Source organism: Maylandia zebra, linkage group LG20 (genome assembly GCF_041146795.1).
Source record: "Maylandia zebra isolate NMK-2024a linkage group LG20, Mzebra_GT3a, whole genome shotgun sequence".
Lineage (NCBI taxonomy): Eukaryota > Metazoa > Chordata > Actinopteri > Cichliformes > Cichlidae > Maylandia > Maylandia zebra.
The window spans coordinates 4478845-4505583 of NC_135186.1; the positions used below are offsets into that span (position 1 = coordinate 4478845).

Below are 26739 nucleotides of genomic sequence, written 5' to 3' on the forward strand. Positions count from 1 at the left end.
TGCTGTCATGTGCCGTGTGCGGTACTTTATGTCAAAGCTGGACAGCACAAACTGAGACAATTACACTCAAAAATAGACCCTTTGAGTGCCTGCAGGTTACCAGCTGACTTAACTTCTGCTTTGGGTTCCGGTTGGTGAGGGGGCGGCGGGGAAGGAGGGCTTTAAGCTGGGTGAAAAGTTTTGCTTGACTCCCTTAAAAGCAGTAGAAGATTTTTTTTTTGTTGTTTTGTTTTTTTCAAGTCATGTGGCTCGACTGGACGGAGTGTTTTTAAACCGTCGCCTGGCCTTAAGGGAAAATAATGTGGAGAGCCCCTGGGAACATCCAGAATAAAACCAGTGCGCTCGGCCGGGAAAAGAAAGGTGTTTACAAACAAACAGAGACTGCGGTGTCCGCGAGACGACTGCAGCTCGTGCCTGATCGCGCTACACGATGGCAAACGCGACTCAGACTCAGACCGAGGTGTATCTGTTCGAGCAGGTGATCGTGCTGTTCTCGTGCGCGCTATCTTTCCTGGGCTCCTCTCTGATTATCCTCACCTACATTATTTGGTCGGATTTGAGGACAACTCCGAGGAAACTGCTGGTTTACCTCTCGGTGTCTGACTGGCTCTCCGCCGTCTCCTACGCCTTCGGAGTGTGGAGCGTCTTCCGCACAAACTCGGCGGAGTGCGTCGCTCAGGGAGCGATTTCCACTTTCGCCAACACCAGCTCCTTCTTCTGGACCGTGGCCATCGCCGTTTACCTGTACGTGTTCATCGTGAGGGCCAACCAAAGAGTCGCTGACAGCCTCGTGTTGGTGTTCCACCTCGTCAGGTAAGCAACCCGCGGAGTGTTATCTGTTTACTAAACCTGCTCCGGTGGTACCTGCGCCCTGCAGCATCTTGGGATTTCGGCAGTTGCCCCCCCCCCCAAAGTTGAGTTTACGTCATATTTTCTGAGATTTTGAACAGTGACTTGTTAAAAGCTGCACATTCAAAACGGCTCCTTTAAACTGAGAATTAGACCACAAACACAAACCGCTTTGGCTCACTTAACGTGCATCTACTTTATTTTGTAACACTCTGAAAGTTGGCGCAAAACTCCAGTCTACTGCCAAGCTACGTCCTGACGTTACACCGCATAACGGGGTGACGTGCTGACATCACGGTGGGACCTAGTGAGTTTTCAAATATTAACCATGGCGTTATTGGATCAGTTCACGTGACGAGTGTTCATAAATCAGCTGATGCATGACACGTGCTCACTTGTTTTCTCACCAGCTGGTGTTACCAGGACAACCTGGATCCTCCGTGTGTGTTTCTCTGGATAGGAACACTGAATAAGGGACTCCCTACAAATCCATTACACCAAAGGTGTCAAACATAAGGCCCCGGGGGTCAGAAATGGTCAGGCAAAGAATCCAATCTGGCACACATTTTGGATTCTAAATGAATAAAATAGGACTTTTTTGTGAATTAACAAAAACTTCCAGCTTTATAATTACAGGACAGTCTGAGCAATGAGCTACCAGAACTTTTTCTGTCATTTAAAGCATTTATTTTGTACACTTCAAGCCTACAGAGTTGTCCTAACTCAGGGGCGGATCTACAGGGGGGGCTGTAAAGCCTTGCCTCATTTGTATTTTTAAAAAGTTTATGTTTACTTAGAAGAGATAATGATACAATAAATACTTTCAAAGCGATATTTTGTTAACACCATTTAGGTATGGGGGATTTTCCACATACTTCACTGAAAAGGCATTTACACGTTTGTGCTGTGGTTAGCACTGCTGCCTCAAAGAGCGAGGGTCCTGTGTGGAGTACGCATGTTCTCTGCGTGCCAGCGTGCTCCAGCTTCCCATCCACAAACATACAAGTCAGGCTAACTGGTGATTCTGAATTAGTGAGTGTCTCTGTGTGTTTGTCCTGCAATAGATCGCCGTCTGAACTGTGCCTCGCCTTTTTTTTTTCACTACCAGCAAAAACAGAAAAAAGAAAACACCCCAACTTAAAATGTATCACTGACAACATTCAGTCATACTGTCAGAATTTCTGTTACTGAAACTTTGGTGATTTATTTGTGGATGAATGAGTTCAATAACAGCCAAAAAGACAATATTTTATTTTCAAAGCTTTTCATTCATCCCACTCTTCCTCTTCCTCACATTCATTGTTTTCTGGTTTCATGGTCAAAAACATCCCCAACATGTCCACCCTGCTCTTTTCTTCCGTAGAACAAAACATTTTTTGTTTTTTCTTATCAAAATTCCTTAAAATCAATCAAATTGAGTCTGTACTATGCAGATATAAGATAAGATAAAGACAGAACTTTATTAATCCCTCGGGTGGATTCCTCTGGGAAATTCGGTTTCCAAAGCACAGCACCAACAGAAGTTACAGAATGTGAGCAGAATACCATATATACACATATATAAATACAGAGACACATATAAATAAAGAATATACAAAAGGGATAAATAGAATAAATAGGAATAAGAATACAAGGGAATTGCACATTTCAAGTATTGAAGTCTATTGCACCGTTGGTTATTAACAAAAAGTATTGCACAGTGAAAAGGCACTACAGCTTAGTTGTCCCCCCCTCCTTTGTCCTCCTGTCTCCCCTCCCTCTCCCCTCCAGAGAGGAGTTAAACAGTCTGATGGCGTGTGGGACAAAGGAGTTTTTAAGTCTGTTGGTTCTTGTCTTTGGGAGAAGCAACCTGTCACTGAACAGACTCCTCTGGTTGTTTACGGTCGTGTGCAGAGGATGCCCAGCATTGTCTATAATGTCCAGCAATTTTTTTTAGTGTCCTTTCCTCTGCCACTGTCACCAGAGTGTCCAGCTTCATGCCAACCACAGAGCTAGCCCTCCTGATCAGTTTCTCCAGCCTGGATGAGTCCTTCTTTGCTGTGCTGCTCCCCCAGCACACCACAGCATAGAAAAGTACTCCAGCAACCACCGACTGGTAAAACTTCCTCAGGAGCTTCCTGCAGATGTTAAAAGAGCTCAGCCTCCTGAGGAAGTAAAGTCTGCTTTGGCCTTTTTTATACAGGTGCTCTGTGTTGCATGACCAGTCCAGTTTGTTGTCCACCCACAGCCCGAGGTACTTGTACTTGTTGACCACCTCCACCTCCTCTCCCTCTATCTGAACCGGCAGTGGACCTGCTCTGGACCTCCCAAAGTCCACAACCAGTTCCTTAGTCTTTGAGGTGTTGAGTTGCAGGTGGTTTGTGTGACTCCAAGTTCCTCACCAGACTTCTGTACTCCTCTTCCTGATCATCCCAGATACACCCCATGATGGCCGTGTCGTCTGCAAACTTCTGGATATGGCATAATTCAGAGTTGTAGCAGAAGTCAGAGGTGTACAGGGTGAAGAGAAGAGGGGACAGCACAGTTCCCTGTGGTGCTTTATGTCATTTTAAATCAGCAGCTAATCTCGCCTTCTTTTCACATCATGTGCTATAGTGACCATTTGCTAGAAAAGGAGGTCTCACCTTCAAATGATGCTTGGTGGGGACTCCCACTCCTTATACAATTCTAACAAGCTTGACAGTCAATATTAGGTATGGCTGCCTTTATTCTTCACCATAGTCTGAGCTGTCTTAGGCAGCTTTCTTGTAATTTCTTTAAGTAGTCTTCAGGAATAGTTCTCCAGGCTACTTGAAGGACATTCAAAGCTCTTCTCTGGATGTTGGCCACCTTTAGATGGTCACACACTGCTTTAATAATGTTGAGGTCCAGCTCTGGGGAAGCCATGATTGATAGTGAACCATTGTGTGTTATTCTATCCAGGTATGCTTTTACTGGACTGGTGTGGTGTTTGAGATTATTGTTGTGAAAAACGAAGCTGTGGCCAGTCACATTCTTCAGATGGCATTGCATAACAGATCAAAATCTGCCTGCACTTTTCTGTGTTCATAATTTAATCAGTTTAACGAGATCTCCAACGCCACTGGCTGAAATGCAGCTCCAACCATGATACAGCCTCCGATCTAGATGACTGTTGACCCTCAATGTTGTGTAGACACTCTTTCCTGACCTCCTCCACACATACTGAAGATGACACGAGCCAAACATTTCATATTTGTATTCATCACTCCATAAGACATGTTGCCACTGATTTTTCACTCCAGTTCTTGTGTATTTTGGCTTTTTCACTTTGTTCCCTTCCTTAAAAATGTCTTCTTAACAGTCACCTCTCCATTGAGACCATTTCTGGTGAGGCTTCAGTGAAGAGTAGAGGAATCAAATGAAGGACCAGATGCATTCTCAGGCCCGTTTTTAAGGATGTGACCTTCAGACACTGTCCTTCTGCTGTAGATAGGTTTTAGGCCTGCCACTTCTTCTTTTGTCCTCCACTCATCCAGTTTCCCCATTTTCTTTGAAGGACACACTGCACACCATGCTGAGAGGGCATGCATTTTTGGATTCTAAATTAAAAAAAATAGGACATTTTTGGTGAATTTTTATAGTTACAGGAAAGTCTGGGCAATGAGCTACCAGAAAGATTCATTTTTTACAATTCAAGCCCAAAGAGTCAGGGGGAAGGGGGCACCATGTCAAGTTTTCTACTAATAAATCTCTGGGAAATAAAAACATTTTTCATCCCTAAAGATATAAAATATATAAGATATAAAATGGGTTTGTTTGTTTTTTTGCAAACTTGTCTGTTATGTGTAGACACAACACTTTTTCATCCCTTGAGTCACGTGCTTTTTTTGTGCTTGAATGACTCATAGGTTATTTTTAAGTAGCTTAAGAAGTGAAAAAACAACAAAAAACGCATTCCTCTGAAAATGGTCAGGTACACGGACCGGACTGAAAATGGGTGAAAAAACAGCCAATGTCCAAAAAAAAAATAAAAAATTTTGGAGGATGCTCAGAAAGCCTGGAGACCTATTGCTCAAGAGTACTTTAAAAATTCCAAAAAAATCTGGCTCCTCTGAAGTAAAATACAAAAAAATGAGGGGTGACTCAAGATTTTTACACAGTACTGTGTGTCCACTTTATTGACAAGCAGTTATTTCATTACTCATGTTTGTGCTTCAGATATATTTCTTTATTAACATGTCAATTTTGTAAAAAAAATGTAACAGCTAAAACAAATGTGTTTATTTTAGTGGTTCACTGTTTCCACTGTAAAAACAGCAATCAAACATGCAGAGCCTCCCAGTGTGACGACCCCTTGTAGTGTTTTATTTTTTTATTTTACACATTTTAATCCTTGTTGTCCACTTTCCTTCTGCACGTTAATGATTTGTCCTCACTGATTGTTAGCGAGTTGACTCACTGTGATGTACCATCGTTTAATTGATCTATTTTTGGACACGGGAACATTTTCACCCATGGGTATGGCTCACTGCAGTGTTTGCCGTTGTCATCCTAACAATCTCTCTGTGAGTTCTCAGATACTGCAATGAACTGGAGATCACACAACAGAGGCATTTATGGAGGCTTATATACACTAAGACACACGCACTGTCTTTTTGGTATTTATAAAGGTCTGCTGCTGTGTATACTGCAATGAAAATCTAGTAACCTTTTAAAGTGGTGTTATAAGAGGAGAAGTGCTTCATGGGGGGGCGGGAAACTAACGAGCGCTGCAAACAATGCAGAATTCATTTCGTGGTTTTATCTTCTTCAACAACAGAACTGGCCGTGACTCTGCAGTTTGCACCATGTAACACACAAAAGCCTTAAGCACAAGATTACTATCACACACTGTCACATGTCTTTGCTGCAAGTGTTGGTGTCATGCCCGTCAAACATTTACATAAAAACCTCCAGTGGAAAAGTTTAAAAATGTGACTCTGACCTTCGGAGCTGTTGTGTTTACTCTCCGGACCCTTGTTTTGTGTTCCAGCTGGGGAATTCCTCTGGCCATCACTATTGCAGCTGTGAGTCTCAACAAGATTGGTTACGATGCGTCAGAGGTGTCGGTGGGCTGGTGCTGGGTCAGGATCAACGTTCAAGACCGGGTCCTGTGGATGCTGCTGACTGGAAAGATCTGGGAGTTCTTGGCGTACCTCACCCTCCCTTTCCTCTACATCCTGATCAAGAGGCACATCCACATAGCGGTGAGGAGGACACCAGGGACCTCATTCATCAGTCATGTGTACACAGAGCTTTGTGACTATTTGAATATGTCACTTTGCGTTCAAAAATCTGTTTACACATTAAGAACCACAACAAACCTGCAGATACACAACTCTTTTTCCTGCCAAGCATTAAAATCATCCTTCTTAATACTCCGGTACTCAGTACGAGCGATCCACAGTGGATCTGTTATTTACATTCATCTGTAATCAGCCAGAACCTTTGACCTTTATTGGAAATCTGCTGGTGATCAGCTGTTTTCAGGTCGACAGAGTGAATCATGAATGAGTTTCTTTATTCATTAAAAAGCTGATCTCAAACTTCCCCTCTTGCCTTCTGCATTATGATTAATATCATAGTCAGAGAGTGAAAGAGACACTGTTGTCTTCAGGGGGAAAAACCCAAAATGTATTGGCCTGTCATTATTTGCATTTAGTCTTGGAAAGCTAAAATCATCACCTGGGCATAAAGTGGAAATACAGTTTGTTTAAAACATTCTGGCTCATAAATCATTTCAACCAAACAACATACTGATCACAGCCTGAAATCTTCTATAGGAATGTATGCACAGAATATCAATACATCCCAGTTCCTGTATCTGTGACTCAGACTTTCAGCAGTTGAGCATTAAAGGAACTGATTTGTTTCCCCTAGAGGATGACAGGAAACTTTATCCCTAACACGCTAACTATTATGAAACACACTACAGAGGTAGTCAGACTGTGGATGAAATCATTCTTTGTTATATTGCACTTTTATCCTAACAGAAACTTTCAGTCATGGGAAAAAGAAAGTTCAGTTTTACATATCAGGACATGTTAAGACAATCATCTGGTCCTGAGCAGGTTAAAATGAAGTAAGCAAAACCCCAGATGAACAACAACGCATAACATACAGCTCCATGTCGTTATTTAACAAAAACTGGCCAAAAATGAAGAAACGGCGTGAGAATCTAATCACACGATTACCGCGTCCATAAAGAATTAGGAGGGTAAGTAGCAGCCAGGAATTCCTCATCAAATGTACTGGAATAATGGTTCTTCATCAAGTGTGTGCACCTCTGTGAAAGCAGAAGTTTTGTCAGTGTGCAGGTGTGGATCACCTCATGACAGCTGCCAGTATTCCTAAGAATGAATGTCCCAGAATATTCATCCCAAAGTCAGACCGTGCATGCTCAGAGAAACTGCAACAAAAAAACCCCCAAGAGACTCTACAGGCCTCAGTTAACATGTTAAACGTTAAAGTTCATGACAGCACAATTAAATAAAGACTGAACAAATATGGCTTGTCAGGAAGGGTTAACAGGAGGAAGCGTTTTCTCTAAAAAAGAACATGGCACCACGGCTTAGTAATGCAAAGTTGCACCAAACATGCACAATTGCAACCAAACACAGCATATCAGCACTAACGAGTTATACCAACCACAGTGGTGCATGGGTAATGATTTGGGCTTGTTTTTCAGCCACAGGATATTGGCAGCTTGACGTCACCGAGTGAACCATGAACTCCTCTGTATAAAAGTATTCTAGGATCAAATCTGAGGCCATCTGTCCGGATGCTAAAGCTTGATCCAAACAGGTTCATGCACAGAGGCAAATCTCCAACAGAACAGCTGCAAAGGTCCAGTCAAAGTCTAGATTCCAACCTTACTTAAGAGAGCTGTGCATGAACAAATGCCCACAAACCTCACTGAGCAGAAGCACCATTGTGTAGAAGATTGGGCCAAAACCCTCTACAATGATATTAGAGACTGATAAAGTCACACAGAAAATGATTACTTCAACTTCTATTAAAGGTGGTTCTATAAGCTACTGAATCGCGGGATGTACTTAGTTTCTGCAGTTTGGCTTGTTGTTTTTTAAAAAAAAACAAAAATGATATAGTGTAATGAAAGGGTTTCTGTATCTCCCTCAAATATCTGCCTAGTAGTGTGAAAGTTATCTGATGTTCTTGATGACACATTTTCTCTCTTTCTTTATTTCCTTTTAATGGTCTCACTCTTGATGCTCTGACGCAGCATGCAGCCCTCTCTGAGTACCGTCCCATCTTGGCCAACAGGCCTCCCGCCCACTCCTTCTCCTCCATGGCTGATGTGAAGCTCACGCTCATCCCCATCATCTTCATCGTCCTACGCATTTGGAGCACGGTGCGCTTTATCCTGCTGCTAGCCGACTCAAGTGTCAGACAGAACCCAGCGCTGGTCACGCTGCACGTGAGTTTACGCTTCTTTCTCTTTTTGCCTTTTTAAAAAGTAACAAAGCATTTTCAAAATACTGTAAATTTTCCTTTTAAATGGCTTGAAAATGAAATGAAGCCTTTATGATGTTTGGACTGTTTTATTACATGATAGTGCCACTGTAAGTGTGCATAAAACATTTTTACGCACTATGAACACGATGATATAAATGAAAATGTGTTGTTTTATTGACCGATAAAACAAGCATTTGCCATCAAAACTCATAAAGACTTTTTATTTCTCTGGAATAAGCCATCATGATGCCCTCATCTGAAACCCCTCTTTCGTCTGATCCCACAGGGGATTGGCAACACCTTGCAGGGAGCAGCCAACTGCGTCATGTTCGTCTTGTTCACTCAGCCGATCCGCACGCGCCTCTGCGCCGCGCTCACATCCTGCTCCCAATGTCGAGCAGAGGCGCAGCGCCCGCACAGGCTGCTACCCGAGCAGGACGCAACTGCCCGGAGAGAAGAAGACAGCACTGAACGAGGCCACGCCGACAGATGAGACTTTGTTTGGTGCAATGAGAAGATGAAGGCAAAGCAAAGAGGCTGACATGAAGGGAGGAGGAGTTCTCTACTTCACCTCGAGCCCTCATTACACAAAGTGCTCGTGCGATGGCTTCTTGAGGTTCTGCAGGAGCATGCACTTCTGTGTCATGTGTCTGCACTGTGGGTGATGGGGTGTTGCTGCCTGATTTTATGTTATTTACACATAAGGTGAAGCATTATTTGCATTTATTGTTCTGTAGGTCACATGGGTAAAGTGTTTTGTTTGGTTTTTCTTTGGGTTGGTGTGTGTTGATGATTTCACTTCCCCTTCCAAAGAAAGTGAAGGAGGTCTGAAGGAGCTCTGCTTACCATGTACTGTACTCAGGTTAACACTGTGAAGGATTTTTGTTGTTGTTTGTTTTTCTAGTATCCGAGTATTGTGAATTTGGGGAGAAACTTTTGTTGGCCCGGTTATGTTACAAACAACAGAGAAACAGGTAAAGCTTTGTCGCTTTAGGTCACAATTATACTGTAATTTTTTGTGTTTTTCTTTTTTGTATCATTAACAAATGTGGCCAGAAGCTCTAAATACACTACTCCTGAAGCAAAGACAGGAGCAATGCATTTACTCACATCTAAAGAGCTGTGCATTATTCTAACTGTTAGCTTGACTTCTCTTTCACTGGAGATACTATATTGTTACATTTTTGGGTAGATGATCATCATTTTCTATTTAAAGGAATAAATACATGATCAACTTTGCTCTAACTGCTGTTCTCCTTTTACTTTTAAAACTCTTACTTATTTCCCAAGGCATTAGTTTCAACATCTTTCAGACACCGGTTTCATAAGATTGGCAGCTTCTGTTGTGTCACCATAATTAGCATGATTACTATCACCGTGGTCAAATTTATGTTGTTTTTTTCTTCTTTTTTTGCATGATCTATAATCACATGTCATCCTTCCTCTTTCAAACTCAGGCTTCACTCATGAGCCTCACTTCTCCTTTGAGCTGGTGGCTCTTGTTCGCCTGACTAAAAATGCAGGCTGAATGCATTACTAATGATGAGTGGGTGAACCCGGTGCCCTGATTCTACTTCCCAAAGTTTCGAAATATTGGTTTAAAATTCACAGCGTACTTGCTCCAGCATTTTTATTTTCTTTGTGCTTTACTATGCACATGCAAAGGAGCGTGGGGATAGTTCCCACATATTATTTCTAGTTGCACTTTTTATACGCTTTAAACTGTACAAATAAACAGTTTTCTTTGAGCTAAAAAGTTTTCCATCCATCCATTTTCTTATCAAAACAGGCTTGCGCTGTGGCTTGAGCCTATCCCAGCTGACGGTGGGTGCACACAGAGTACACCTCGGAAGGGTCACCAGTACATCACAGGCCTAACTATATTTTCCTCCAATCAAATTTTTATCTGAGGTCTAAAGAAACGGGACACAGTGCAGAGTTCATTCTCTAAGACCATCAATAACCAGATACCATGTCTGGGAAAATGCAGGTAGTGAATGTTGTTTGTGCCAATGACATCTAAAATAAACAGCCAATAAATAGTTTTTGTCTTTTATCCTTGTGGATGGAAGAGGGCGTACAGAGGAGCAGCACTTACCGTATTTCCTGCGGGAAGTAATGTGTTGTGTCAGTTCAGGGATTTGGCTGGCATTGAAGTGACTTGAGTCAGGAGGGGGCCGCTTAAGAAAGACTTTTCTGCTTTCTGCCTGCTTAAATTCATTAAGAGAGCCTGTGCTACAATACCAGGGGTGACCATTCACCAGTAAACTTAACTTGGAGGGGGGGTAACACAGGCAGTGTCATTGGTCCCGGGAGCCCATTCTCAAGCACGTTGTCCACCACAGGCAATAAATTAGCAGTGGCAGTGTTTAGTGTGTGAGCAAAAAGGCGGCTACTGAGTTCCCAGCGAACGTGCACTTTGTTCTGGCATTACTCGTCGCATTAGCGCCACCAACTGTTTACTGCTGGGACTACTAGCAATGCAAATTTTCTGCGTGGAGCTCCCATTTCATAATATAAGGGGAACAAAAATCTACCAAGAAGATTACATTCAAAAGTCTCTCACGTGAGAGACTTTTGAATGTAACACTTCCATGTTTAATATGAAACAGTCTCTTCAGCACAGTCTGCAACCTGTTTCGTCTCAGCAACTTTTAGACTGGGTTTTATCATGTTTGTCTTTGGGATTAGAGAGGAACAGCACTGCAGTGTTAAAGGCCCGAAGCAAACAAGGTAGACCTGCTACACATGGAAGTGTTGCTTGCTTCAAATACCGCTGGGGTGTGGAGGTTGGATAATGTAGGCCACCTGCAAGAAAATGCGCAGAGGGGGATGGAGAAAAACAAAAAAAGACAAATAAAATACCGCAGGAGGGGAGCAGCAGCTGTTGTTTCCTGGGTCAGCAAGCCTACGAGGGGCTGTTGACTCCTGGTTTGCATCTGTGCTCTCTCCCCAATTGGTGGTGGTGGTGGTGGGGGGCGGAGAGGAGGTCTGGAGTGTCACCACCGTGCACACCCCCTCATACCTCTAGAAAATTTTGGTCCAATCAGTGCAGTGCAACCATCGATGGAAATTACATGGCGACACGATGGTCCTAACCTGCTCCTTCTCCTGTGAAAACCAGAAAACTCTGTCTCCTCATTATTTGTATGTATAACTATGCAGTAATACAGCTGAACGGTGAACTGATATTAATATGCACGAAAACCAAGGCTGCTATTGATTGATTTATTTGTTTAAAGAAGCCAAACAAGTCATTTTAATATCTGACAAGTTTCCCCACCCCACACCTTATACCCCAACCACCCCCAACCCATTTGCCTCACAATGGTTTGGTCCGTTGCCTACACGCTCACATCCACGCAGTCATTTGGAAGTTTGTCGTGTGGGGGTATTTCTACAAGTGTGTGACTGGTGGCTGAAGTCCAGTAAGTACTTTGCAATTATTTACTTACAAACGATGTTTGGTCAGACATTTATTGTATTTTATTTTATTTTATTGCACTTTACTCCTCAGAAGAATCAAACACAATTACTGTTTTGTTGCATATTTTTAATTAGCTTTTTTTTTTTTTTTTAGCTTAATTTTAAAAAGCGGTTGCCATTTTGCTACCGAGGCAGCCGCATGTTTAGGAAAGAAGGAGCTGTATCTACAAAACCAAAAGCAGCTTTTTGAACACAAACACGAGGAGGATGCAGAATGCTCTGATGATACTTTGACCCATAGTCCATGACAGTAATGCTATTCATTTATTTCTCTGTTTTTGTGATTGTGTTGCTGTTGTTGATCTCTTTGCACAGGGAAAACAAAGAAGCCATCAGAGGAAGAAAATAACCGTTTTAAAGTCCATCAGCTCTGTCACAATGTTTTTGGACTGATCTCACTCAGCAGGTAGGTTTCAGCCACACTGACGTGAAAAAGTGTTATTTATTAATAGGACATCCCAGGATTGGTTACTTATATTGGTAAATGTTTTAATTGTATAACATGCAAGGTTGAATGTATTTGTAACTGCTTGTAAAGTTGTTTTGGAAATGAATGAAGTCTGAACTGTATAACAATTGTGTAATTATCTATGAGTTTGTGCGGTTCTGCTTTATAGCACGCTAGGTAAGATTTGAGCTGAGCTTTTGTTACCTAGTGGCTACACAAGCCAGGAAGTACCAACGACTGGATTTGGTGTGTGGTAATAACAGGTAAATTAACTTTTTTTTTTTTATTATTTGAATATATATGAGTGCTTGTGTATAAATACACAAACGATACACACATGCTTTCAATTGTTTAATGTAAGTGATCTAAGTAGCTCTGTTTTGGAAGTTCAGTTAATGCTAGAAATTTGTTTTGGAGTTTGTATGTGTTTTGTCTCTAGGGGCCACCACATATATTTATATATAAACATATATAAATAAAACCAATTTTTGAGCATAATTTTATATTATTGTTAATAATAAATTCATTAAAGCAACAAAACAACCTGAAGAGCCGGTTCTCTAAAAAGAGCCGAAAATCCCATCACTAGTCTGAAGACCAGCAAGGATACCCAACGGATTTACTTTGCCAAATGGATCATCACGGCCTTGCCAACAACAGGCACCAGGCCCCGCCAAGTAGTCACCGGGAGTGAGCTGGTACATACCTGAGCGCCCAGCCCCGGACACCAAGAACCACCAACGCACCGACCCCTGAGGGCATCAGTTACCGGCAGGGAGTGTGGTGAGGAGAGACAGGCCTTTGGAGGGCCTGGGAGTTCCCAGAGAGGTGGAGTCTAAGACCCGACCTGACATATAGACACAGACACAAACATGCATTCCCACCCTCATGCACACATATACAAATACTCAGCACTCACCCAACATAGGGATAGACATACATGGACACTGTACACACAATCACACTCCCCAAACAAACTCTATACCCCGGGTCCAGGTACCCTCGCCCCTGGAGGGGGAAACGGCACCTAGACCCAGGAGATGTTACCCTTTCCCCCGGGATGGAGGCAAGCAGACCGCCCCAGGCTCCGCAGCAGCAGGGAGGCCCCGCATCCCAGATCCCAATCGGACGGCCAACACCTCCTTCCAGCCCCCACACCCCGAAGGCCAGCAGAGAACAGGGGTGTGTGAAGACTCCAAACCTCCCTCCTCTTGCTCATGTGTAGTGTTGCTGCATGTTGTTCTAAGGTGCATTTAAAACACGGGAGAGCATGGTGCTGCTGCCAGAGAGCAGCAGGTGTTAGCACGGTCCCTCCCGAGAACCCTCAATGTCTACATGGATTTAAAATTGAGAGGTGGGCACCGGCGCCAGAGGTGGGGTTGAATACACAGACCGTCCACTGGACGCCGTTTTTTCTTGTTTATTGACACTCAGTAGTTCCTTCAGTCACTCTGGTGACTCATTGTGAATAAGGGAGCAGCTGGAAGTAGCTTTAGCTTCATATGACTTCTTATGTAATGCGTCCTCTGTGTTAAAGCACAAGGTATTGCACAAAACCTGGAATGGAGCTCAGTGATTTCCAGGCCACTTCTAAGAAAACTGGTTTTTGGTCTCCCTTCATCACTCCGCTCTTAGAAAACCTCCTGGAATTGTCAGCAAACCAAAGCAAGAGATTTTTTTGTTGTTGTTGCAACCCTCACAGTAACACCTTCACATATCTCCACAACACTGTCATTATCATGATAGCATTTTATTACGGCAGTGTTGTGTGCATGTTTCTGTGCTGATATGTGCATGTTAACCCCTTGAACTGACTGTAAATCTTTTTTTAAACATGGGAGTAAGGTTTTAAACTGGAAGTGAACCTGCACTTTATCCACTTTACCACCTTGGTGGGATGCTACCAGCAGCAACAATAGCTCCACTAGCTTCTTTCACCGTGATATGAGCAAAAGAAGTGACATGTAACCAAGTGTAACCTAATAAAGGTTACACTTGGTTCTATATGTAAACCCCCATAATGTTAAAATTTATGCTATCAAAGCACCATAACCCTGCTCCAACCTTACTTCAAGGCCTTAACCTTTCACTTCCAGACCACAGCTTTTTGCTGTAGTTTTACACTGATAATGTGAACAATGTAGAAAATGTCAGCATCTTGATACGAATTGAGGGAGGTTGGTAACAGTCTCCATAATTTTTGCTCGTCTGAGTAGCTGGAATTCTTTTTATCACATCTTATGTCAGATTTGTTAAAGTTTCAAACTCTTTGACTGCCATCCAAGCCAAACCTCTTTGTATCCAAAGGAGTAAAAGGCATCATTTGCATGTTTTAAAATCTAAAATGAACCTGTTGATGAAACCTGTTACTTTATGTAAATAATTCTATTTAAAATAAAAAGAGTTTTCTCTAAAACAGCAAATTTAAAATAGCGCAACTGTGTAGTAAACATTTACTGCTTTTTATTACCTTCATGTATAAAAACAAACTCTGGTTTCATTCATTTTATTTCAGTAAAACTCAGTCTATTCTTCCAAGACTGCCTCAGTAATAGTTTACTCTGAGCAGAAGTAGTTCTGAAATGTAATTGTTTGCTTTTTTTCTTTGGTTTGTTTGTTTGTGCTTTGAAGCAAGTAACATCCAGCTCCAGGAGCAAATAGCCTCAGGGGCGTTGTATCGACAAGCAGGCTCGGCTTTAGAGATAAGAGATGATGGTGTGCATGACAGATTTCTGACAAAGCAAACATTTGGAAAAAGAAATGTTTACAGCTGTGGTGTTTGTGCAAGGGCGAACAAACAAACAGTTTTTTAGTGTCATCGATGAGAGGTGCAAGCAGATAAACCTTTCAAACTGTTTGACAGTAAATGCTGAAGTTGTTGCTGTTGTATTATTTTAATAAATCCATCTGATGCAGTGCAGCCTGCGCGTGGATCAGCAATAAAGATGCGTTATCCTTATCATTTTTTTCTTTAATGACACCTGCATCCACTGATCCTGTTTAGTCAAGGATACAGTGCAATATAAGAGTTAGATATCAACATTCAAGTAAGCTTTTAATCTTTCAGGTGTATTACATTAAAAAAAATTAACCAGAGAGCACAGTCAGCAACATGAGTGCGATAACCATAAACCAATGCCACGCTCTCTAATCTGGTGTCCAAAGGGCAGGCAGGATCCAGTGGGCAGTAATAATAAAGTGTGCTGTTATTACTGCTGAAAGTGACAGCGAGCCCAAACACGGCCATGGCGGACACCGAGGAATGGGGAAAGCCTGTGGAGAGGAAAGGGGTGAGTTACAGTCCACGTGTGATCACAACCATGGTCACAATTTTCTTTTCTGACTTTTCAAATAGCGCTCTGATGTTGTCCCCCTCTCCCCAACAAAAAACAGAGGCTAACTGTAGTCCTGGTGCTGGCAACACTCATAGCTGCCTTTGGTTCGTCCTTCCAGTACGGCTATAATGTCTCTGTGGTCAACTCTCCATCGCAGGTAAGCTGATTAAAGAAAGAAAAGCTTGAATGGAACTCGCTGGGAAGATAATTCGTTCCTATCAGTGCTCTCCTGCTCTTTTCAGTTCATGCAGCAGTTTTATAATACAACCTACATGGAGCGTTACCACAGCCCGATGGAGGAGAACGTCCTGACTCTGCTGTGGTCTCTCTCCGTGTCCATGTTCCCTCTCGGAGGCTTCTTCGGCTCTCTGATGGTGGCCCCTCTGGTCAACAAATTTGGGAGGTGAGAATCTGCTTCATTCCACGTGTAGTTTAGCATGCTCTGCATGTTTCTTGCAACTAATGCTTCATCCCTGCTACAGGAAGGGCACCCTCCTCTTCAACAACATCTTCTCCATCGTCCCTGCTATAATGATGGGAGTCAGTGAGATCGCCAAGTCCTACGAGATCATCATTGTAGCCAGGTTTATAGTAGGCATCTGTGCAGGTCAGCTCCCGAATTTAACAACAGCCCAGGTTAAGGATCAGGCGTGATCAGGCGGTTTAGCTTCACCCATGCATGCTTTCCCATCTGCAGGTCTCTCTTCCAATGTGGTGCCCATGTATCTGGGTGAGATCGCTCCCAAAAACCTGAGGGGAGCTCTCGGCATTGTTCCGCAACTCTTCATCACTGTTGGGATCCTCTGCGCCCAAGTGCTGGGCATTAGAAACATACTGGGAAACAGCACAGGTAGTTAAGTTTGTACATGTTTGATCATTTATTCATCAGATGCTGAGACATGGTCTTAAGAATAAGTTTAAAAGCGTGTCTGTGTTCCTTGTGTGTGTCCAGGCTGGACCCTCATGCTGGGCCTTACTGGTATTCCCGCCGCGATTCAGCTCCTGCTGCTCCCCTTCTTCCCTGAGAGCCCCAGGTACATGCTCATCCAGAATGGAGACGAGAAGAAAGCAACGAAAGGTAAGAAAGTGCGATGTCATCAACATAAAAAAAGCATGGTTCATAAAAAAATCACACCTAACAGGCTTAACGTATTCTGTTCATTTAGACCATATTCTGTAGAAGGTATCCCTCTGAAGTTTAAGAGAAAATGACAATTTTTCCATCGTATATGTCTCTTGTACAGAATGTATCCAATCTTCCATCGTTGGTGGTTCAGGCTTAAGCCATCTCCTCGTAAGGGGCTTTTTACTCGCAGCCAGTAGGATATACAAACGTCTTCTATCATTAGAATTCAATTTATCCACTGGTGTGTTACACAAAAATCTCAAAGGTTAAAGGGAAAACAAATGAAAAAACATTTTGTAGACGTTCGTGGATTAGAGACCAGTACTGGCGAATAACTTTGCAATCCCAAAAGATATGGAAATGGTTAGCTCCATCTCCCCCACATCTCCAACAAGTGTCACCAGTTCCCCGGTATCTTTGTTGAGCAGGGTTGATGAAAAATCTCTGTGGTGAGCCGTGGTCGGCGGTGCCGTGCGGACGCACCTTCACGACATCCGCAATCACACCTGCCTGTTAAAACACGGGGACTCGGGTTGGTGAATGATGGTGGTGTTCCTGCAGCCGTGGAATGAATAAAGATGGCTCTCAATAACAATCTGTGGTCCCACCTTATTCACACCACACTGGTGCCGAAACCCAGGGTTTCACCATCATCATCACCACCATCATTCACATTTCGCACATAACTACACTACACATCGAAGATAAACTGAGCATTTATGGCACTGTATGCATTTCCACTCTTAGCACTGCAGCGCCTGCGTGGGTGGGACGACGTGGACAGCGAGCTGTTGGAGATGCGTCAGGAGGACCAGTCCGAGAAGGTCGAAGGTCACCTGAGTGTGTTCTCCCTGCTGTCCCAGCGCTCTCTTCGCTGGCAGCTGATCTCCATAGTCGTCATGAACATGGGCCAGCAGCTGTCGGGTGTCAATGCGGTGAGACGTGCCCATCCAGTTGTCCTCGTCCCTCACACAATAACTCAGGATGCATGACAACATCTATGTTCTTGCTTATTCACAGGCTGTCGTGTTATAACCATAATGCATTTCTCTCTTTTCTCTCAGATCTACTACTATGCCGACAGCATATACGGCTCTGCAGGAGTCAGGGAGAGTGACATCCAGTATGTCACAGTGGGAACGGGAGCAGTGAATGTCTTTATGACCATAACTGCTGTAGGTACCCAGCAAAGCTGAGGGGAGGAGCTGTTTGTGTGTTGTTTGATCATGTGAGATGGAGATAACCACTGTGAACGGGGGTTTTGTCATCCCAGGTGTTCATCGTGGAAGCCTCAGGTCGCCGCCTGCTCCTCCTCTGTGGTTTTGGGATCTGCTGCGGAGCCTGTGTGCTGCTCACTGTCGCACTCAACTTGCAGGTATGGTACAGACCTGTCAGCGCTACTAATGCCTGCAACCTGTCACTCTGCTGCCCTCTAGTGGTTCAGTTATTAGTTCCCCAACCTGGAAAGAATCAGAGGAGATTTGCAAGATCCTGTTTATGATCTCAGGATCAGTGGATCAGAGAGTAACGCCTCGTGAGATTGATTTAATTGCAGCTATAGTCTAAAAATGTACTAATTATAGTTAGAGGTGAGTTTGTAAATGTGAGCTGCTTGTAATTTTAACAGCATTTCACATATTATGCTTCTATGTTACTGAATTTAAGTCATTTGACATTGTTCAGCATATTTTTGGATAACCAGGACACTCTTTTTTTTTCCAACAGCAGCCACCAAAATCCTCATTCCTACAAGGCTACAGCAACAGGCCTTTAAAATTTTCATCTTAATCTGTGTGATTTTAATTTTCTGCTCTCACCTACACTTTGTCCCCACTGGGTTACAGCTCTGTTGAATAATTAATTAATTAAAAGCACTGAATAAAATTTAACATTATGAAGGCGTTAGTCCACTCCATAGTTTTAACCTCACTGCATTAAAATAGAGGCACTCTACTGTTGTTGAGACCACCACTGATTATGGCTTTTTTCCCCCACTCATCTCTCATGCATTTAACTCAGAGTGGACAGACTTTTGGCTTACTTAGAGTCCAGAACGTGGGTCCCAGTTTGAACCTGCACTGTTGCAAAGGCTTCTATTGTGGACAGTTAGTCAATAATATGTCAAACAGGTTTTTGTAGTTTTGCCTCTTTACATGTTTGTAAATGACGTATGAATCAAATACAAATTTTCAGATTTTAATCAAGTAGTTTTACGAAAACTTGTCCAATCGCTGTTCAGAAGTTGCATACGTTTTATACATAGTTGTACATATACTAAAACTGCAAAGCTGCTGTGCTTGGGTTGAGATTGGCCATCAAACTACTGTGAAACATTGTCTGAGCACTTCAAATCTGAGCACAGAGTATAGCCCTGTACACTTTACAGTTTGTCCTGTTACTTCTATCAGCAGCCATGTCAGCAACAAACGCCAGTGGTTTGGTTCAAGTCATTCATGCCCATGCCATAGCATTGCCTCCACCATGTTTGACAGATGGTGCAGTATGCTTCAGATCCAGAACTGTTTCTCTGCTTCTCCATTTTTTTTTTTCTTCCATCATTCTGGTTCATCTTGCTTTCATTTATCCCAAGATTTTTTTTTTCCAGATCTGTGCAGGCCTTTTAGAGTTTAGTCTAATCTGGCCTTCCTGTTCTTGAGTGTAACCAGTAGTTCGCACCTTGTTATAAAACAGGGGACGGGAACTCCAGGCCTCAAGGGCCAGTGTCCTACAGGTTTTAGATGATCCAACACAGCTGATTTAAATGGCTAAATTACCTCCTCAACATGTCTTGAAGCCCTCCAGAGGACTGGAGGGCTTCAAACTAATCATTTGATTCAGGTGTGTTGACCCAGGGTGAGATCTAAAACCTGCCAGGGTTATTACCAGGGTGATATTATAAATCCTCTATTTCCATTCAGGAAGGTGTCTCCAGATTGTAGATGTTGAAACTGATATGCACAACGATGATATGGATTTTTTTTTGAAAGGATTAGTGGCTGTTGGCAGTAAATTAAACTTATATGTTATCAGTTTAATTTGTAAAAGGGTACAGGCCGCACTTAACTATGCAACTGTTTGTCTAATTACTTTTGTGTTTCCTAAAAATGAGACATTATATATAAAAACATCTCTGTCTCCATAGTGTAGTGGTTTATACATCTGACTAACAGGCCAAAGATCCCAGTTCAGTATAGGGAGGAGACCCAAATCCCTTTGGGATTGTGTCAAGAAGGGCTTCTGGTGTTTTGTTTTGTTTTTTGTTGTTGTTTTTTTTAAAAAGCTAAACCAAACATCTGGCACATGATAAATAACAGGAAATTGGATTCAGGTGGGTGTGGAGACCCACATCTCTTTATGTTTGATTTAATTTCACCTGCACTTTATCCCTATGTTTTGGCCATTTCTGAAAAGCCACAGTGAGAACTCCTGCAGGACAGCTAAGGAACAGCAGAATCTGACATGATGACAGATTGGCAAAATAATTAAACAAGACGCAACCAGTAAAAAGCCAAAATAACAAACGGTGTCACCGTGCTACAGATTACCAGCCTGTAATCATGTTGTACGTCTAGGATTCCCATCATGGTCTGAGACAGTAAAGTGATATTTTGGCCCCTTTGTTTGCAGGAGCCATGACACCTGACACTAAACACTGACTATTAGAGAGAACCGCCAACGCAGTGCTGCCCTCCTTCAAACCTGCAACCTCACCTGGAGCCAATGTTTTCAGACAGGCGTCATTTTCAGCAGCAGTAAAGGCACAATTTAGAGACACAATGGAGAGTAGGCACATTAATCATCTGCCTTTGATCCTCAAGGCCTCCATGTGGAGCCGTTAATGTTGCTCCTGCTTACAAACATCAGAAGGAATAGTTACTGAGAGCTGCTTGTCTGTGTTTGCAGGAGACTGTGACATGGATGCCCTATGTCAGCATCGCCTCTGTCATCGTCTACGTCATCGGACATGCCATAGGACCGAGTGAGTCTGTCTGAGTAGACCTGTTGGTATTTACACACATACTGATTACAGCAGGGCGCTCCATTAGCTGAAGTGTTGTTTAGATGTAACCAGGCATATAATCAAAGTTTGTACATCAGCACTCAGTTTGTTTGAGACATGAGCATCCTCTCTGACTGTGAAGACTGATGATGTCTGTCTCGAGTGTTTTGGTTGTGGTTAATTGCATTTTTGTTCTGCAGGTCCCATTCCTTATGTGGTGGCCACTGAGATGTTCCGGCAAACAGCCAGGCCTGCGGCGTTCATGGTGGCCGGCTCCGTCCACTGGCTCTCCAACTTCATTGTTGGCCTTGTCTTCCCCTTCCTCGAGGTTAGTTTCTCAATTTCTGCAGGCTCAGACTTCAGTGGAATTAGTTCCAGATGTTTTGTCGAGCATAACCAGCAAGGCAGTTCCCCCCACATCCTCACTGTAATGTGATCTTTTATGCCACTTAGAATTGGATTACTTTGATATTTTCTTTGCAATTTGCATAGATTTGCAAACAAGGGATTGCTTTTCTAAACAGGGATTAACCTGTTTAGAAAAGATTTAAGTGCACTCGTTTGCATTTCATCCTTGCAACACAAATATAAGAATTAAGTAAAGAATATGCTGCAACAAACAGTGCGTAAGAGAGGAGAGGATTGCAGTCAGGGTGGAGTGGCTAGAAATGAGTGTCAAGGATGATTTATAACAAGATAGCAGCAAGAGTGAAAGGGAAAGATTACAAGATGGTAGTGAGACCTGCTATGATGAATGGTTTGGAGACTGTGGTGCTAACAAAAAGTCAGGAGGCTGAGCTGGAGGTGGCAGAGCTGAAGAAACCAGCATGACCAGGATGGAGGGACAGGATTAGAGAAGAGTACATGAGAGTAACGGCTCAGGTTTTGCCGCCAAAGTTAAGGAACTGAACTGCTGTGGACATGTGCAGACCCTATATGGATATAGTTGACAAAGGATTTTGGAGATTCATAGATCTAGTAAAGAAGGAAATGAAGAGGGGTTGTGTGACACAGGAGGATGCTGGGGATAGGGTGACATGATACCAGTGAGTTGCTGTAGTGACCCCTAAAGTGAGTGGGCCAAAATGCTGACTTATACTGATTTGAATTGTACTCAAAATTACTGCCTCATGTTTATCTTTTAGCAAGATACTAACCTCAAGCCTCTGATGCATATATTGGAGTGTGAGTGTCAGATAGAAAGCACTTCAGCAGAGAGAAAAAAGTCTTCATTGGAATGGGCAAATTAAGCGTTTTGTATAAAGTGCTTCGAGTGCTCAGGTAAAGTAGAAAAAGTAGATTTCAGATATATTTTTTCCTTTTACAACATTTTCCTAATGGTTCAGCACCAAGTTTGATTCAGGTATCAAACTGAGAACAACATTTTAAAAAATCAGTTGGTTCCTCCTGTTTATTATTGATTGCTGTCATGCTAGAGAATGCAGTTTGGACCTATCACTCACCTACCTGATGCACACTCCACCTTTAGGTGACACTTAGAATATTTCTTGTGCATGTGAAGAAAAGAAGGAGTTTATTTTAGGTGGATGGTTTAGTGTTGCTGGCTGCTGAACTAGTCAGGAACAGTTTCTGTGTGCAAAACTAGCTTGTTGTTTGACTCACAGTAAACAGGGCAGACTGGAGCCAGGGGTGATCAAATCAGCTGATTAAAACAGGCAGGCAGGTGGGAAGCTGGTGGATCTAAGCACAAGAGAACAGTGTTGGTTTCAGTCATCGAGTGAAGTGGGAAAAACTGGAAAGGGAGTGGCTCACCTACTCCTCGTACACAAACACAGACAGAGAAAACAAAATAAGAGGAGGACAAGAAGAGGCACAACATAGGGAATGAGGAGGAGGAAGATACATGAGGAATGCAAACATGCAGAGAGTGCCAGAAACATTTTTTACTGCATTTACAACGCCTGAAACATAATGTCGGAGCTTGAATATTATAACACCAGAAAACATATTGTAAAATCTTAAATGAGGAGACATTATGTGTAGGAGTTTTCACTGAATGACGTGATCTTAGATATAAACATAAGCTTCATCTCATGTTTACTTCCGCTTACATGTTTAAACCTGAAAGTGTAATCAAGGGAAGAAGATGCTTGAGAAACATCTATAAAGAGCAGTGTTTCACTTTTGACCTCACCTTGTTTGCTCTGTTTGTCTTCCTGACATATTTACATTTCATGTCGAGGACCCAGAAATCACATTTCCTCTCCTTCTCTCCCCAGCGAGGCCTGGGCCCCTACAGCTTCATCATTTTTGCCGTCATCTGTCTGGTCACCCTGATCTACATCTGGCTGGTGGTGCCCGAAACAAAGAAGAAGACCTTCCTGGAGGTCTTCCAGATGTTTGCAAAGAGGAACAAAGTGGAGTTAAATCTGGGTGATGGCGATCTGCCGCTGAAAGAGCTCAAAGAGAGCCCACAGGATGCACAGAAGGCCACGCCCTTCTGAAGAAAGAAGGAGAACATTGATAGAAGAGGAAGTATTCGCTGTGGGTGTGGAGCGAGGGAGTGTGTGTGTGGTAGAAGACTTGACAGTGTTTTCATTTTAGATGCCTCTGTGTGCCTTTTCTTTGTATTTGCGCCTGCAGATGTTGGTAGATTTCCATGCAGGCTAAGGTTTGCTGTGAGTCGGTGAGTGCACTAGATGCAGCGTTAAGGACCTGTGAATTAGTCAGTGAGCAGACAGCAGGTCTCTTGTAAGCTTTTATTGATGACATATGAATGCAGTACATGGCTCAAGCTGTGACGTCTTTTTAATATTGGCCTGTAGGCGCCTTGAAAAGCATTTTGTCCTTTGTAAAACATACCATGAACCCTTCACCAACAATTCAATCAAATCCCCAACATCAACAGATGATATTCTGCCTTGTTGCAGCATGTTGAAGCTCATACAAACAGAAGCATCAGGAACATCTGTACTGACTGTCCAGCTGCACCCCTCCGTACATGCTCAGTTTTGGTCTGGCCAAAGCATAACTGCCAGAATCTTTCTCCTGGAAATTGAGCACCAAAGGAAACAAAGAGCCAGTTTCTGAGGACAACAGAAAAAAAGAATCAGGCTGGAGAATCACCAATCTAACTTTAATTGCATGTCAATATCAAATTTTAAAACCACCCACCATATCTGATAGACCTTGAATTGTGAAATCCACCTAAAGGAAAGAAAAAGGAAAGAAGCAAACACTGCAAAGTGAATACAGCCATCCCTTACATGTAGATATGTTTGGCAGCTTGTAAGATGAGCAAGCACCCGAATGACTGTCGTCAATGGATGTTATCAAACACAGTCCAGAGGATGCTCTCGTAGCAGGGCGGAGTGGTGAGGGAGCCCTGAAGAAGCGCTTCAGATTCTCAGGGAGCATTGAGCGGACATCAAGGTTGGATATGTTCTTGGACTGACCTGTGAGGGTTACACAAACACCACGTTAAACTAAACCAGTGAGTTATGGCTCAGCTAGAGGTCACATTTGGATTCTGACCCCAAGTAGAGCAATGTGGGGTTTTTCTTCTGTTTGTTTGTTTTTGTGGCATACTTGATTTTCTTCAAGTTTGCAATAAAATCACTATAGTAGGTGTTCTCAAAATGGCCATCCTGGAAAGAAAATAAAACAAAGCTGTGTAACATTGATGCTTAAAGTTTCAGTGAAAAGAGATCATTGTGACTTGATCCCATAAATGCAGGCTTTAGAGGATTATTACAGTTTTTTAGGATCTGTGTTGCTTTAAGCTTTATCATTAAATTGTATTTAACATACTTGAAAGGCACTGATACAACCAAAACTCCAGATTTATTGACCTGTTTTCTAAACAGCTAGAAACCAAAAAAAAGTTGATTTTTTTTTTAAACAGATATTCAATAACTCACTTGTAATGGTTGCACACATCTGACAGTTTTGGTCATGTTTTTACAGATATGTTATATTTTTCAGTCATTCTGACTGTTTAATGTTCCTTCTTTGATAGATGTCAGATATTAACTTATGAGTAAAGTGCTGTAGAAGTGAAAATAAAGTCCCAGTTTTATGTAAACTCTCACTTGGATGCATCTTAATTATTTGCTGCTATCACAGTGGATGCCAGCTGTGGCGTTGCTGCGGCGATGACCTCTCAAAGGAAAGGAAAGGAAGCGTCTCATAGCTGAAGGTTACAGGCTGTCTGAGATCCAGAGCAGCCCGGTGGAAACAAGCACTCATTCACTGTGCTGCCGTGTAGCTGAAGACTATCGGGATATAGAAATGCATTTACTAACTTTCGATTGTTTCAGCTGTTTGATGAAATGAAAGAAAGTCTTGAAACGGTTCAACAGGAAGCAAGAAATTTGTTTGTGTGCAGATTAGAAGTGGTTTCAAAAAAAGAGGGCTGATTAATAGATGCAGGTCATTCTGGTTTCCTTGTTAAAAGAATTCACTCTGATGAAACCCATCATCCCTTTAAACTTCTGCACCTATAATTGATCCCAGTTTGGTTGAGCATGAGACAGACGTTCTTTAAAACCTGGCTTTACTGCAGTGGACAGCCTTTGTGTTTTGTAAGCCTACCTCTGCCATGTAGCGGATCCCATCTATGGCATGATCTGCTCCACTGGCCTCCAGGTCCCAGCCGCCTCAGTGCAGGTGCATCTGGACAGCTGTGTACTTTCCTGGGAGTCCCTCAGTGATTTTCATACTGGGAGGTAGGTCGATTTGAACTGACACAAATATATCATCACAAATCATGAATACTTTACATAGCAGGAAAGCCTTGGCCCACATTTATTTCAGCAGCAGGCATTTCTTTTCAATGTTGACAGTGCTGTTGATGTGATGCAGTGGTGACTTTTCCAAAAAGCAATGGCAGTCATGGAAACTATACATAAATGAGGGGATTTCAAAAAATGGAAATTCTACCTCAACGTCCACGTAAATTTATGCTTTGATAGTTCAGGCAGAAAAAACTGGTGTGGTCCTTTCTGTGCATCTGTACAGACTGACACTGTTTGAACTTTTGATTTACATTAGCCTTCTTTGAAATGGATTAACCACCCAGCTCACATGTTGCTGGTTCCCTGGCACGCAGTGGACTTGTTCAGCAGAATAATGTTGCATCTTCAAATAACATTCATTGCCAGAATCGTAGCTGCGCTGTACACCAAATGGTCCATGGTTTTTACAAGAGCCAACCAGCTGTTAAACGAAAAGTATTGGTCCAATAACGCACAGCGCGTTAAACCAGGACACCAAGCAGTCAAAAGAATTTCATCTTTGTGAATAAACAGTAATAACCCAATTTTCATTTCAATCACTTTATTTTTATTTTTCAAAAATGCTATTTGTTGAGTATTTCTGTTGCAAAATAAACGTCTCTACGCTTTACGCACCACGCATCAACATCCATGAAATACAACTATGCATTAAATTCTTTAAAAACTAATTCAGACACACTGAATGAAAAATGCCCACCCCTGTATGTCCAGTGTATTCCATCATGAGGTGATGGCATCGCATACAGATTTTCTTCAGAGAAAAACACGCAGAAAATCTCCTTCGCCGCGTCTCCCGGTTTTGTCGCGCAGGACAGCGACTCTGCACAGACGTTAAGCTTACATCGCCCGGAGCGGTCCCAGTGATCCTATAGCGTCAAAAAAGCAGCTTTTGTGCATCTGACTGTAATCTGAACTCCGTTTTTAATTTAAGCTTGAGCACATGTTTGATTTCTAAAATCGACAGTCATCTCTGTCATGTCATTATTAGTTTGACAATGAATAAATAAATAAGTCGGGAGCACCTCTCTACCACGAACAACATGAATTAAGGAGCATTTTTCTCTGCGCATTCGTTTAATTTAGGAATATCTTCAAATATAAAGATTGTAAATATCTATGAGCAGTGTTGGTCAAGTTACTTGAAAATAGTAATTAGTTGCTAATACTGATTACTTCTCCAATAAAGTAATCCCGTTACTTTACACAATTTCCTTTAATAAAGTGTTCTGATTACTTATTTTCAAAAGTAATTAGTTACTTTA

The 26739-nt window shown here is 42.5% G+C and overlaps 2 protein-coding genes across 4 annotated transcripts; both read left to right on the top strand.

Annotated features, from left to right (window-relative positions):
• The first annotated feature begins 30 nt into the window (after nucleotides 1-30).
• Nucleotides 31-9570, top strand: gpr157 (G protein-coupled receptor 157). The gene is made up of 4 exons (XM_004554226.5): nucleotides 31-813; nucleotides 5843-6056; nucleotides 8093-8287; nucleotides 8612-9570. The coding sequence occupies exons 1-4, from the start codon at nucleotides 431-433 to the stop codon at nucleotides 8816-8818; spliced, it is 999 nt and encodes a 332-aa protein (XP_004554283.2). The 5' UTR covers nucleotides 31-430; the 3' UTR covers nucleotides 8819-9570.
• A 1816-nt stretch (nucleotides 9571-11386) lies between these two features.
• LOC101474695 (solute carrier family 2, facilitated glucose transporter member 5) lies at nucleotides 11387-24765 on the top strand. 3 transcript variants are annotated; one of them, XM_076878541.1, is made up of 16 exons: nucleotides 11387-11472; nucleotides 11692-11753; nucleotides 12127-12217; nucleotides 12429-12522; nucleotides 15425-15549; nucleotides 15653-15751; nucleotides 15837-15997; nucleotides 16077-16201; nucleotides 16292-16444; nucleotides 16547-16672; nucleotides 17468-17655; nucleotides 17785-17895; nucleotides 17994-18095; nucleotides 20624-20699; nucleotides 20921-21048; nucleotides 22961-24765. In XM_076878541.1, the coding sequence occupies exons 5-16, from the start codon at nucleotides 15505-15507 to the stop codon at nucleotides 23183-23185; spliced, it is 1539 nt and encodes a 512-aa protein (XP_076734656.1). In that variant the 5' UTR covers nucleotides 11387-11472; nucleotides 11692-11753; nucleotides 12127-12217; nucleotides 12429-12522; nucleotides 15425-15504; the 3' UTR covers nucleotides 23186-24765. The 3 variants fall into 3 exon arrangements, with proteins under 3 accessions (XP_076734656.1, XP_004554279.2, XP_076734657.1); XM_004554222.5 differs by lacking the exon at nucleotides 11387-11472 and having other exon boundaries at nucleotides 11640-11753; XM_076878542.1 differs by lacking the exons at nucleotides 11387-11472; nucleotides 12429-12522 and having other exon boundaries at nucleotides 11640-11753.
• The last annotated feature ends 1974 nt before the right edge of the window (nucleotides 24766-26739 follow it).